We start from the raw sequence: 14,450 nt of genomic DNA, 5'->3' as shown, positions 1-14,450 counted from the left end.
CCAATATATTTAACAGATTTACGATCTTTGCAGGTAGAAAAATATCCATTTGTAGCTCAATTCTTGGTGGCTTTTTTTGGTCTAGTTGATAAGTCCCACTTTTTAGGTTTGTTGGAAGCTGGAGAAATCAATCTCGTCTTCTGACTCTTTGAATCTCTGGAATATAAATATGACATGACACTTGAATCGATGGTTTTTTAGTCGCTAGGATGCTTCTTTTTTTTCCCGTGTCTCCACACAAGTAGGCATGATGCTCATACTGAGATACAATTTAAAACGTACTGAAATTTCAGTATATTTAATAGTTTACTTTTAAAGTAAGTATTAAATGATTTTTTTTAATTCTATTTTCAGCATATATGTATTAAATATACACATTTCTTAAAAAGCATATTGTTTCATTGGTACACTTGAAAAAATGCTTATTTTGTTCCCTTAAAGTATACTTTTATTTAATATATTTCTTAAGTTTATTTTGGTACAAATATATTTAAGTTTGTTTAAAGTGTTATCAAAATTGCTACAAGCATACTTTTAGTATACTTAAAATGTACTTACACAAATGTAAGTATGTTTTAAATATACTAAAGTATTTTTTTTTCTCACGAGGTGATGGAGGGGAAAAAACTGGCTGTAAAGAGGGGTTACTAATTAAACATCCCCATTTTTGAGGGGAGTAAAGATGGACGAAAGTCCTACCATTACAAATATAAACATGTGGCGTTCGCTGCAATGTACTCTAATTGGAACCACGTCATTTGGTTAGATGAGACTAAGCTTGTGCTTTTTAACAAATGCTAAACCAAACAATATGTTGGAGAAGCATCTCAGAGGAGCACCAGCTACCTGACTGACGTGGTGGCAGTAAATGTACTATATTAAAGATGTGTAACGCAAATGCTAAATTTGGAGGTGGATGTCGATTCTTGTATTATGTAATAAAATAAGAAACTTCGTTTTAAAGTAATTTGAATTAATGAAAGTCACTTTAGAACTAGATTTTCAGCGTGAATGCTTATATCAATCGACTTTTACATAGATGCAAAAGTATTCTTTTTAGACGAAGTTCTCGGTTTGCTCAAATAGTCACGTACGCCAGCACCTGCTGCCCGGCGCGCGCTCCCGACACAGCGGAACCAGATTGTGTCGTGTTAACCACTGACATGACACCGTTGCACTGCCTGCATCGGCCACTAGGTGTCACTGCTCGCCCCTAATGAAGATCTGCTGGGGACCGCACGTGCAGCCGTGCATGGTGTACAGAACCCAGCTACCAGTCTATAAAACCCTGTTGTTGTTGTCGCTTTGAGGACCCGCCTTCCGCTTTCTGATTGGCTCTCCAGCTCAACTGAAAGGCCGCGCCCTCGAATCCACGGAGTTCGGGGGCGCGGCTTCTGCTACTCATTAAATCCATAAGACTTGGAGACATGCGGGCATCCCTGTGACGCAGAGAAGTTAGTGAAAAGTGAAAAGTGAGTTGCAGAGCGCATATACTGGGTTTGCTTCGTATTTTGAGGACCTTCTTCTGTGTGGAAGCAGTTCTTGTTATTTTGGTGGAGTTTTTTTGTTTTTCTTGTCGACAAGAGCAGGTACGTCACAGTTCATCATGTCAGCAACGAGTGAAATCCTCTTTGGAGAGAGAAGCGAAATTCCTGATCTCCTAAAAGCCCTGGCTGACTATCCCTTCTCTTTTCCAGCTTTTGATGACATCGGTGAGTTGTTTTTTAATGCTATCTATTAATTGTTTCGTTCAGAAAAAGTTTGCATCGATTTATGTTTTTTTCTTTAAACGTTTTAATGCCATTTTAAGTGGAGATATACTCCTACTGTAGGGTTCTGTAAAGCCTAACTATACATTTTAATGTTAGACTAGTACTATTTACATTACTTGTAAAGGATTGCATTGAGTATCTCCATATCACCAGAAATTAATTATTACTTTTAAACAATCATGGGGCTATCTGATGGTGACATTACTTTGTGACAGTCTACATATATATATATATATATATATATATATATATATATATATATATTTGTTGTTTTCTGTGACTTGAAACTGATGCAGTTTGCTCATAGGATATAAGTAAAAATAAATTAAAACAGATTTGCATACCGTGTACTGGGAAATAATCTGTGATTCATTAGATCACAGTGCAACAGTCGCAGGTGAGTTTTAGGTGTGGCTCACTTATTAGTTTGCTAATATGTCCTCTCCTCATGAACAGCTGTGACATCAGCAGATTGCAATCTTTCAGTTTGTGGTGACAACATGGCCACCCTGATGCTGATGCAACGAAACAGGAACAGCCTTCACTCAGGCTTCACTCAGTGTTTGTTTTTCTACTCAAACTCAACTTTCCAAAATCACACTCTTCTGAACATTACAGCGGTGCAGATAAGTCATTCATTTGCTCTGCAAGTTTCAAATGAATTTAATCTATAGTCCAAAAAAAACAAACAAAACTGTCTTTTGCGGACGTCACACTTTACCATTTAGTTTGAAGTAAAAAAACAAAACAAAACAAAACAAAAAAAACACATTGTTGTCTCTTCGAGAAACTTAAAAGTGATCTTTTAAGGTTTTTGTTGTTTAGGATTTGTACGTTGTCTTTTGCTTGGTTACTGAGACTTTACTTATGTGTACGAATTATTCCTGTCATTGATTGATGTCTCCGAGTATTACAAAACGGAAAACATGTGAATGAACAACACCCACTGCTTTTGTTTTTTTGAGATCCAGTGAAACACATTGCAACAATTGTCAAAGTGATTACAAATGTTTCTAAAAGTATGCAGTGCGGGGCCGTTTCAGCACCGGATAGCTCCCTGTGTTGTATAGTCCAAGGACAGCACTGTTGTTCTCTTCAAACGGTTCTCTTAACCCTCAGTATGGCAGATTGTCGCATCATCTGCCAAGCTGCACAGAGAAAATTATACGTTTTAGAAGTTTAACTAGGTTATTATATTCTGTCGCTGTTGTTCATGTTTGATTTAATCTGTCACACCTTCTTGTTAAACGGTTAGAAGAGGGATTCTTTAACTTTTCAGTAAACACCAGTAGTTATAAATGCAACATTTTTCCCTTTTCATTCTAAGTTTTATCACTCAAATCTTCCCCATAATCACCCGCAGATCTTCATTCTTCTTGTCTTTAAAAGGTCAATGTGGATTTCACTGCTATGAATGCAATGATCAAGTTGCTTTTCCTCAAATTTCTTTACAATAACGTTACATTTAACATTTACATACAAGATAAAAATATAAAACTTTCCCCACAACTTTTAATAGCTTCCAGCTTTTTATCGTTCTGCAAATATTAAGTAATACTGTAAGTAATAATGAGATGTTGATGTTAGTCAGTTAACTAGCCTCCATTCAGATGCTTAACAGATATGATAGCTGTTGTTTGGCAAATGCAGTTTTACGACAGCATTCCCTTAATAAGAGTGAGTGAAGGCTGACGCTTATGTAGTTTCAGCACCATTACTGCTTCTCTCGAGCAGAAATATTGTACTTCTTGTGAGCAAAAAGAAGACCCATGGAGCTTCGTTTAATCCAGCTGACTAGCAGTGTGCAGGCTGGGAGGACTGATGTTTTTTAGCTCGACTCAGCTGGATAAAACTCTGATCACACAGGCTCCACTTTTCCTTTTCCCTGGCATTAAAATGACTTAAAATAGTGAAACGATTGCACTTCCGTAGATTTTCATCACCTATTCAAACATTTTGACGCAGGTTCTGGTGTCATCTGATCGTGTGGTGTTATAAAGACGGCGTGGTTTACAGGCCGCAGTGCTCTGCGAGGCATTCATGAACCAGCTGCTGCCTGGGAAATTTCCTGGCCTCCTTTCAGCCTGGACTAGCAGCTTGTTTACCAGGCATCTATTATTAATGGCGTAAACAGATACAGGCAGTGGAGATGGGTTGAATGCCTTTCCTGGCCTCCTTTCAGCCCGGACTAGCAGCTTGTTTACCAGGCATCCATTATTAATGGCGTAAACAGATACAGGCAATGAAGGTGGGTTGAATACCTCGGTGCACCTTTCAGTTTGAGAGAGCACGTGACGACCAGAAAGGTGTGTGGAAACGTGAGCGTCCCCCACTTTCTGTGTCAGTTTTTAACAATAATTAAAATTCACTCGTTCTCCGCACTGAGTCGAATGTTTTCATTTTCGGGAACTAGAAACAAATCTGCGAACATAAATTTAAAAACAAAATAAAAATAAAATAAAAAATAAAAAAGTTAGTAGTGAATGATGTCTGTTGTGCTCTTCAAGTGTCCTCGCGCTTGTCCGCTTGTTTTTAATCCGTGAGCACGCGCGTTATGTTCTTGCTGCTGTTCTCCTTTTCCCACACGTGCGGAGGATATGAAGCCACGCCCCTCGACAGCTTGCGCTTTCACGTGAGGGAAGGCGAGGGCGGGCCGCACGTGTTTGTCCACGAGTGTCCCGTTCTTGCGAGAGAAGTCACAGCAGACAGCCTGTGTTTTTGGGAGAGATGCTGACTTGCGACCTCGACTGCACGCCATACGTAAACTTTAATTAATTTATAATTTTTTTGCCTTCTTTATCTCTACGGGTTTTGTCCAATCTAGTGAGAGTTTTCATTTATATTTTTAGTGCCATTTTTTTTTTAAATAGAAAAAATATGTTCAGATATCTACATATTCTTACAGTTTGTACATGTGGTTCGTGATATTATTCTATGTACATTATCTTTCAGCAATTATTACCTATAAGACAGAGTAGCAACTACAACAAAAATGAGACGCTGATACATATTCATGTTCAAAAGCAGCGACGACCAATCAGCTCCTACTATTCCCCCTCAGTGGGTGGTACTCGCGCTCATGAATATCCAATGAGCGCGCTCGGTGGGTACGCAGAACGAGGCGGTTGTGAAGTCTATTAGACTCGTCTTATTATTGATAAAGAAGGTCCGACATTAGCTGTGGTTGAAGAAAAAGTGGGGAATTTGTGCGGGGTTTTTATCGCCGTGGTTCTGGACCGAGCACTAGCTGCCAACTCAGCCTCCGTCTGCCTGGAACCTTGGCACGGAATAATGCCTGGCAAAGCCGAGGTGGCAGTGGCGCTCCCAGCCGCAGCGGCTCCTCCGAAGTCCTACCCTTTTGTTTTAAAGAAGATCATGGACATCCCACCTCCTAATATCCTGGACGAAGGAGACGACGGTAAGCTGCGGGTGTCAATCTTCTTAAGAGTTTTACAGGGCTTTTATTTTAAGGTAACAGAACTAGTTCACACACGCACGCACACACACACACGCACACACACACACACACACACACACACACACACACACACACACACACACACACACACACACACACACACACACACACACACACACACACACTTCGTGTGCTACTTAGGGATCATTATGTGTGTGGGTTGTTTTTTTTAGCATAAGGGTGTTGGTGTTGGAGTGGCTTGTGTGCCATGTCATGTGTTGCTCTAAGCCTGTTTCATCTGAAGCTGGGGTTGGGGAGGGGAAGGGGGGGTGGGGGGTAGCGTAAAAAGAACAAAAAGTTCCCACTTCTCTGGGCCGCTCTGAAGCCAATAAAACCACTCTGTTAGGACACTTCCAGACGGAGAAATGGCAAGGCTTTTTTATCCAACTCATACTTTAAATGTTTTATTTGTTTTTCACAGCTCAGACTGTGTCGCTTTGTGTCTGGGGCTGTTTATGCGGAAGAACCACGACCTGACTTCCGTGACGCCCCATGCTGTAATGTTCCGCTCTCCGTCAAGAGTCACTGACAAACTATTTCATTTTAAACCCTCCTTTATTTACACGGTTTTTTTTTTTTTTTTCCCCGTGTGTGTATCACCACCCACTTCCTGTTCATGTATAAACACACCTCTGCTGCTGTGCATGTGTTGGAAACAGAAATTGCATATTTATTAAAGCCGACAGTCAGACCTTTCGGCTAAATACACCAGCTTGTCGCCGATAAAACAAACTGCCATTTTTCTTTTACTGGTTTGCTTTAAAGCTACCTTACAAAGATAAAAATTTACCTTTCTGAGCATTGCTGTCCAAAAGGAGGAGCCAAGACTGGACGTATAAAATGCACTGATTCTCCTCACTGACATTCCATGTAATGGCAGTCTTTAATAAATGATATAGAAATAAAAAATCATAATAAAAGCATTTAAAATAATGTACTAACTCCTGATTTTGGTGAGCCGTTCCAAGATTTAAAGTGATCTTTGTGGCGGCACGTCCAAAGGATGTTTTAATTTTTTTCTGCAAAATTGCTGCAGGACTCACTACTTCTGCTGGAAATACTTCAAAATCTACGTTGAAATTTATCACTTTTCCTTTATTATCAACACCAATTCTTGTGCCTGTTGCGATTTTTGTCAATCAAAATACATAGAGGACAGAAATGGTGGCTTTCTTTTCATAAAAAAAAAAAAACTTTTGCATTTTATCAAATTTTGCAGTGGAAATGTCTGCTTTGTTAGTTTTACATTTGTCAGAGAGGGAGGAACAAAAAGATCTCTACTGGTTGAAAAATGACTCTTTTTTTCTTTTGCTCTTTATGCAGAATTAGAGAAGGAGAAGCAGTGCTCCTCTGAGGATGTGGAAGGAGGAGGCGGTGTGGCCTCCAGTGCTGGTGGAGGCTCCAGAGGAGCAGGAGGTGGAGGCAGCGGAGGAGGCGGCGCAGGAGCGTCGGCCTCCCTGACCCCAGCCATTTGGGAGAAGACCATTCCTTACGATGGCGAGACGTTCCACTTGGAGTACATGGACCTGGATGAGTTTCTCCTGGAGAACGGCATCCCGGTGAGCCTGGAGGAAGAGGAGCTACAGAGGACTCTGGCCTCCGTGGAAACCAAAGGTAAACCCGCTCCCAAGGCCGTCGCTATGGCTCCCGCTGCACCAGCCGCAGCCCCTCCGACTGCTGCCGAAGTCTCTGTTCCAGCACCGCCCGCCGCGTCTCCCTCCGACGCCCCTTCGGATGCAGAGGAAACTGTGACGGTCACGACGTTGCAGCCCGCCAAAATAGAAGAAGAAGAAGAAGAAGAAGATGAAGAAGAAGAAGAGGAGGAAGGGCAGGAAGAGGAAGCTTTGACTGAGGAAGATCCAGCAGAAGTGAAAGGAAAGAAAACAGGCAAGTAATTCAGAACAAAAGCAAGCGATGGAATCCTTCATTTATTTATTACTCTTATTTACTCTTCTTCTATATATCCTGAATTAAACTAAGCAGAAAATTACAGTTCATTTCCATAAAAAGTGAAGACTGAAAGCTGGAACGTTTCCAGTGCTTATTGTAGACTGACGTCTCCTTGTAGGTTTCAGTTTGGTGCATAAAGTCCCTTTGCATACGTAAATGCAGTCAAATCAGCGGCCAGTCAGTCTACAGCGTTCAGACTTCCACCAAATAAGGCGGTTATTACACGAAGCTCTGACTCTTAAAATTATCTACAAAAGGTGATATTAAAACTTAGACGTAAAGTAGATTAAATAACAAACAACGGCTGGTTGTCATATTCTAAAAGGATAAGTCATTCAGAGTACTAAAACATAGTGACGATGTAGCTTTACACGTTTTGTCACGTTACAAATCAACTTCAATGTATTTTATATTAATTTTACACGACAGAGAAAAACAAAATGGCTGCTGTGTTTAATTGAACGTATGGCACAGTTTTCAAATTTTTACTTTTAAAACATTTCATTAACCACTCATCATTCTATTTCCACTTTAGTTGTGTTATTTAGTGCATATCATATCTCAATTACATTTTGGAAGGCAATGAATAATTTAATCCTCTGTTGATTTTACATAAACATCAATATGTTTGATATCATTTGATCAAAATCTCTCTTGCATCCCGACTCAGTGTTTCCCTCTGAACCCGCAGACGGTAAAGGTGGTGCAGAACGAAACTCTCCCTCCCCCATCGACCCCGATGCCATCGAGGTGGACATCAACTTCCAGCCGGACCCCACGGACCTGGTCCTGTCCAGCGTTCCTGGGGGAGAGCTGTTCAACCCCCGCAAGCACAAGTTCTCCGACGAGGAGCTGAAGCCCCAGCCCATGATCAAGAAAGCAAAGAAAGTGTTTGTTCCTGATGAGAAAAAGGTAGGCTGGACACAAATATGGCTTCCCTAAATCTAAAAAGAGGCGGTCTTCTTTATGGGCCAGAGTTTAGTAGAGTTTAATAAGAAAGTCAATTATTTTTTTTACCTTTTTACTTGGGTGCGTGGAAATGGGACAGCTTTTGATTTATTGTTGTTTAATATGAACAATTCTGTTCAGTCTTGTTTAATTATGATTAGTTCAATTTACTTCAACTCAGTCTGTCAGTGTAGCACAAATCAATTGGCATTGTATGATCACGAGAATTTAAATTTTATGACGGCAAATTAGGGCCACGATATATATATATAAGTGGAGAATCTAAGAAATTTTCCAGAAAAAAACGGTGAAATTTCTGAGTTTGAAAGTCGAAAATGTACTAGAATAAGATTAATCTAAAAAATGCTATAGGAAAAATTGGGAAAATGTTCAGAAATATAAAATTGCAGAAAATGTTCAAAATTCTAAGTTGTGGAAATTTCTAAGATTGATCTCAAAATTTGAAAATTTTCAACTTTTCAAACTCAGACAAAGCGAGGGCAATCTCAGAATTTCTGAGTTTGACAAGTAAAACAATTACTATAAACAACTAAGATTATTTTTAGACTAATCTCAGAACTTTTTTTGAAAAAACTTTTAGAAAATTTACAAAATTAAAAATATTTGTAAATTTCTGAGTTGTTTCAAGCAAATTTCTGACTACTCAGACTCAGAAATTTCCAGGGTTTTTTTTTTTTAAGAAAGTTTCTGACTGTCTCCTCTTTTTTTTATTTACATTGCCACGAAAGTGCCATTGTACAATTCAGATTAAATTACTTACAGACAGTGCAAACCCTATCATACAATCCCAGTTGGTAAAATGCCAATAGCACCAAGTCGTTAACTTTGTGTTGTCACTAATTCCGCCAGGATGAGAAGTACTGGTCCAGGAGGAAGAAGAACAACCTGGCAGCAAAGCGTTCCCGTGATGCGCGGCGTCTGAAAGAGAACCAGATCACGGTGCGGGCCTCCTTCCTGGAGCGGGAAAACGCCGCGCTGAGGCAGCAGGTTGCTGAGCTGCGGAAGGACTGCGGCCGCTGCAAGAACGTCTTGGCCCGCTACGAGGCCAAGTATGGACCTCTGTAAAAACAAAAACAAACAAGAAAAAAATAGAAAAGAAACGGCGACAAAAAAAGAAGAACGGAATAAAAAGAAATCTAGAATCCAACGAGACAGAAGCAGAACTCCCCTCCCCGCAGAATCCCAACACGAGACACAAACCTAAATTTGCAATGTTGTCTTCACCGACCTCCGGTAGAGCTCCGGCTGACGTGATGATGCTGGAGGTTTGGACGCACGCTGTCAGGTGATGGGGGGTGCGACGGGAGCGGTGGTTGCAGGAAGGCCTGTGGAGAGCGCCTGGCTCCTACACTGAAAGAAGTGGTCAATTGTGGGTGTGGAAAAAGTCATAAAGTGTAGAAAAAGAGGAAAGCTGGTGCAGCAGAATCTCTCTCACACACACACACACACTTCGGTTTTATCACCACACACTGCTTCTTGGAGGACCAAGTCGTGGACAGGCTCAATCAGGCTAATTAAACGAGTCGGAGTTAGCTTCATGTCAGTACTGCTAACAGGGCGGGCTGCTATCGATGGGCTTCAGTCCCAGTTCTTCCCCGTGTTCACGTCGTGTTTTTGTGTGTTCTTCGTGTGTGTAACTCATCATTGCACTTTTTCCCTTAAAAACACACACACACACACACACACTCCTACACACACATTAGCTGTGTGAGAACAGGTAGCCGTTAGCCGCCTAGCTCACTTTAAAACCACAGAAGAGGGGAAAAAAACCAGTAGCTTCCTCATAGAGGATTATTAGAGGGTGTTGAAGTCTAGTAAATTCTGAGTTGTATAAAAATGAAGACTGTACAAATCAAGAAAGAAAAGTCAATTCTTATGTCAGCCAGACGGTCTAAGTTTGACGAACTCAGAGGCCCTCATTTGTGGAGGGGTATGTTTAAACGTAGAGATGTTTATTTTACTGCACACTGCAAGTAGAGGGCGCTAGAGTCACTGTAACCCCACCAAAGGTGTCGTGACACGGATTGATTTCTTGTCTTTTTTTTTTTTTTTTTCTAAACATGTAGCCAGGGCCCAGAGCTCGCGTGCTTGTAAATAATATATATTACGATTTCTATTTCCTAAGACAGGGACTATGGAAGGTGTCTTTGTTAAACCAATAATATCCTAATGTTTGCCAAATAATGAGTGCTGTATCCTCTCTGATGGTAATAACGCATCTGTTAATTGTGATGTACAAAACCAGTTTTTTCATTCTTTAAGAAACAGCTATACTATGAAAACCAATGACTGGGCAGGGAATTCAATGGACAAACTGTGTTTTTGGATGTTTTTCAAACGGATTTCTAAATGTCTGTTATTTCCTCCAGGATACATGACGCTCTGCTTTACCTCATTCAGCACGTCCTACCAGGGCCAGTCCAAGGTTTTTAGTAGAACTTGACACAAGGCCCCACTTGCAATTAAGTCTCACAAGCGTAATTAAAAGACATTTAATTAAACAGTCTAGCAGAGACTGAATTGTACATGAATGTGAGCTCCACCTCAGATATTTAAAAAAAATGTCTTAAAATTTAATTTAAAAAATCCTATCAAATTTTAAAAATCTAATGTATTACAACTTGTAATAAAATAGAAATTATTAAATTAGCAGCAATAAATTGCCTCTAGCACGACCATCAAACTAAATTTCCCCTTGTATGAAGACATAACACATTTTGTATGTTTTCTTTTTCTAAATGAAACAAACTAAGTTAATTTAAAAAATGGAAAGCTATTAAAAAAGAATCATTAGTTTTATATTGCAACTCCAACATGCGACAGACATGACTGAAATTAAATTGAAAATTAAAAAGAAAAAGGAAGTTTTCTTAAGCTTAAAACTGAATACTGCTCACGTAAAATTTCTCACAATCATGAGCGTAAACATTGGCTGCTGACATATATCAGCTGGAATTAGTGATAGTGAAAGGGCTATTGGGGGCCCCCTGCTGGCCTGGGGGGCCCAAAGCAGTGACTTAGCCTGCTTTTTACCTGGGGCCACTCTCCTTCCCATTCTGATTGGATACATTTTTAGCAGAGCTAAAGTCGGGTTGGTTGAAGCAGAAAGCACATAAGAGGCAGGTTGGTTCTTAATGGCGCAAACTTTGGTTGAATTCCTTTTTTTTTGTTGCCAAAATGGCCGAACCTGTTTCTAATTCAGCATCACAGACTGTTAGGGGTTTCTACATTTTGTAATCGGCTGGTTTGGGCTCCTTCTCACTGTACTCTCGGAAAGATAATTAACGTGGCAATAATACTCTGTTATGTAATGCCTGTTTCATTTTAAGTAACAATGTTCTGTGTAAAACGTGCTATGAATAGAAATGTCCCCAAGTCGTTGTGCTTCCAGTTTTTGGTCCTCTTTCCTTAAGGATCCTAATGCATGAAAATCCAGTAAAGCTCGTCTTTATTTTCTCTTGTAAGTGTCACACCAAGTGTACTTATGTCTGTAAAACCATCACTAAATATAGGATGTGTTTTTGGATGCCTAAGATACTTACTCTGTAAAAAAAAATAAATAAATAAAAAGAGATGTCCTGTGCTTATGATGGGCACAACAGCACCATCTGTCTCAGCTGAAAGCCGTATCTTTTTCTAACTATTATAAGGATTGACTTGGATTTACCGCAAATTGAATCATGTCAACATTATACACTGGATAAGTCGGTGCTTTCTGTGTTTTCATAAAGGGTAATAACGTTCTCGGTGGTGTAGTATAAAAGACATTTTTAGGGCATCGTGCGTTTTTTCATTTGATTAAAAACACGTTTCTCCTAAAAAAATAAAAAAAGAAATTTAATGCCACGACAGGCGTTTTTAGTATAAAATAAAAACATAAAAATACGTTGCGCGTCTCTTTCGTTCTGATGTGAAGCACCTTAAAAAATAATTTATAATGTAAGAAGTGATACGAGATTGAAACAAGTTAAAGATGCTCGACTTATACACATGGCAGCTTGTACTGTTTCTTTTTAGGAAAGGAAAATAGCAGCAGTCTATCAGTCGATTATTGCTACACATTGATCCTCCGTCTTTGACCAAATCTGTTATTGTTTTGTGATCAAGACCTTGAACTTTTTCAAGATGTTTAAAAAAAAGAGAGAGCACACAATGAGACAGTAATGCTATTAGCTTGAGATCTGGAGCTCAGTTTAATTTCTCAAATATGAACAAGTTAAATCCTGTAACCAGGTTGGAATGCAAATCTGGATCAGTTCAATATTACTGTTTACTCGTTACAGTGCTCCTGGGAAAAGAAATCGTCAAATGTTTTGATGTGTTTTTTGTTTTCTTCTCTTTTTTATATAAACATGTTTTTTGTAATCCCTCTATCTGATACATGCAGCTGTCATAATATGTAACTGTACCTTGTTATATGCATATAAAATAAAGTGGAATTTAATGACGTGTGGGCTCCAGTTGTGATTTCACCCGAGACATCGTGGCAGAGCCGGCCAGAGGTATAAGCGTGCTAAGCAGCAAATGTACCTGTAAGGACTTCTAATTGAACCGGTGCCTGGGAGAAAAATGACAACTCTGATTGCAAAAAATTATTCTGCCTCCTTATACATGTTTTACTGAGCACAGTTTCCTTAATGAATAAAGCAAATTTACTGATTTGTCAAACAGTTTAAGGAATTCCTTGTTGACTCACCACATGAGGTAAAGTGCGACAATTGTTTACTTAAAAAAAATCTGACAATATAATTCAATCGATTTTTATAACTTGAACTTTAAATAAAAATGACTCATTTAATTACGCTTATGTGGTTCAATTCTTAGAGTGGAAATATTTGCCAATTAAAACCAGGGAGTTCCCATTAGCTGGAATTTAATATTGATAAAATATAATTCAACTCTACTTTTAATAATAATTTTGAGTTGATAATTTTTAAATAAGTAAAATGTAATTAAAAATTTTTTTAAATCAACATAATATATGAAGCTTCACACACTTTTTTTAAATTAACAGGCTATATTTTTGTAAATATTAATTTAGCCCAGTAACACCTTTTTGAGTGTAGGTGACTCTTAAAAAACGTCATCTTCAGTGGAATAGTGTGTAAACAACCAAGCGGTGGGGCGCTGGGCTAGGGGGCCCTGTTCAACTTTGAGCCGCCCCTGCTACCGAGAGACAACAAAGAAACTGCTTTGGAAGGCGGACTAAGGTTTCATCCCGAACCCTTTTCTACGAAGCACAGTCATTCCGAGCACACACATCCGACATGGCGGGGTCACGTTTATCCTTTCCGGCAGCCGTTTCTTTTCTTTTTTCGTCCATTTCGTCTCTTGCTGCTCATCAGTATTCCAGAGGAGTAGGAGATGTTGCGTAATGATCACATCGGCACACACGGCGGAGCTGCGTTGCATAACAGCAGCAGCCTCAAAGACAAGCGGGATGGGTGTGTGTGTGTGTGTGTGTGTGTGTGTGTGTGTGTGTGTGTGTGTGTGTGTGTGTGTGTGTGTGTGCGTGTGTGTGTGTGTGTGTGTGTGTGTGTGTGTGTGTGTGTGTGTGTGTGTGTGTGTGTGTGTGTGTGTGTTGAGGTAGCCGTGAAAGGGGGGGACTGGTGAGGTTTGGGAGAAAAGAACTGAAGGCAAACCAGATGGATAAGAGAGGGAGGGAGGGGGGAAAAGACGAACAGCCTCCATGTCTTGCATGTTGATGTTTTCACCCGTACATTTTGCTCTGCAGCGCTTCCCTCAGATCAACGAGCCCAGCCTTTATTTTATTTTTCTTTTTTTGTTTGGATAGATTGACAAGAGAGCTGCTGGCTGATGAAATGTAAAGTAATATCTGCTGGGACGAGTCCAGCTGATGTGGGTGGTGATTGGTGAGCAATCTGGCTGCTCACCATCTAAGAATCCTCAGTTTTTTTTTTATTTTTCATTTTTTTTGTTGCTTTGAATTATTGATCAAACGTTGGCTTGAATTTGTTTACTGCGATAAGACTCATTACCGCTTCAATCAATCATGCAGAAACCTAATGTTTTTTTGTTTGTTTTTTTTTATCGGCGAAAGGCTCAGCTTTTAACAGGAAGAAGTAGAAGAACGACAAGGACGCGTTGGTTTCCATGCTTTTTTTTTCTCCTTTGCCAGTCTTGCTTTTTTATTATAAACTTAAAAAAAGAATCTGATACAATAAGAAACTGCAGTAGTAACTCCCCCCCTCCCAAATTTCCCGAAGGGGCGGCACAGAAAACAGGTCATTGCATTTCCGGTAGTGAAAGGTTCATTGCAC

General features: G+C 39.7%; 1 protein-coding gene across 2 annotated transcripts; it reads left to right on the top strand.

Annotated features, from left to right (window-relative positions):
- Window positions 1-1,414: 1,414 nt before the first annotated feature.
- Window positions 1,415-12,616, top strand: tefb (TEF transcription factor, PAR bZIP family member b). 2 transcript variants are annotated; one of them, XM_008415558.3, is made up of 4 exons: window positions 1,415-1,712; window positions 6,574-7,137; window positions 7,892-8,112; window positions 9,019-12,616. In XM_008415558.3, the coding sequence occupies exons 1-4, from the start codon at window positions 1,607-1,609 to the stop codon at window positions 9,232-9,234; spliced, it is 1,107 nt and encodes a 368-aa protein (XP_008413780.1). In that variant the 5' UTR covers window positions 1,415-1,606; the 3' UTR covers window positions 9,235-12,616. The 2 variants fall into 2 exon arrangements, with proteins under 2 accessions (XP_008413780.1, XP_008413779.1); XM_008415557.3 differs by lacking the exon at window positions 1,415-1,712 and adding an exon at window positions 3,465-5,190.
- The last annotated feature ends 1,834 nt before the right edge of the window (window positions 12,617-14,450 follow it).

This window comes from Poecilia reticulata, chromosome 8 (genome assembly GCF_904066995.2).
Source record: "Poecilia reticulata chromosome 8, P_reticulata-male-v2, whole genome shotgun sequence".
NCBI lineage: Eukaryota > Metazoa > Chordata > Actinopteri > Cyprinodontiformes > Poeciliidae > Poecilia > Poecilia reticulata.
The sequence above is the reverse complement of the archived record's forward strand: the minus strand, read 5'-3'. Positions and strand labels throughout refer to the sequence as shown.

Excerpts from the sequence above, each read along its gene's own strand:
- tefb (XM_008415557.3), top strand. The coding sequence starts at position 5,064 with ATGCCTGGCAAAGCCGAGGTGGCAGTGGCGCTCCCAGCCGCAGCGGCT. Across the intron at positions 5,191-6,573 it reads CCTGGACGAAGGAGACGACG|AATTAGAGAAGGAGAAGCAG; the intron begins GTAAGCTGCGGG and ends CTCTTTATGCAG. Across the intron at positions 8,113-9,018 it reads TTGTTCCTGATGAGAAAAAG|GATGAGAAGTACTGGTCCAG; the intron begins GTAGGCTGGACA and ends TAATTCCGCCAG.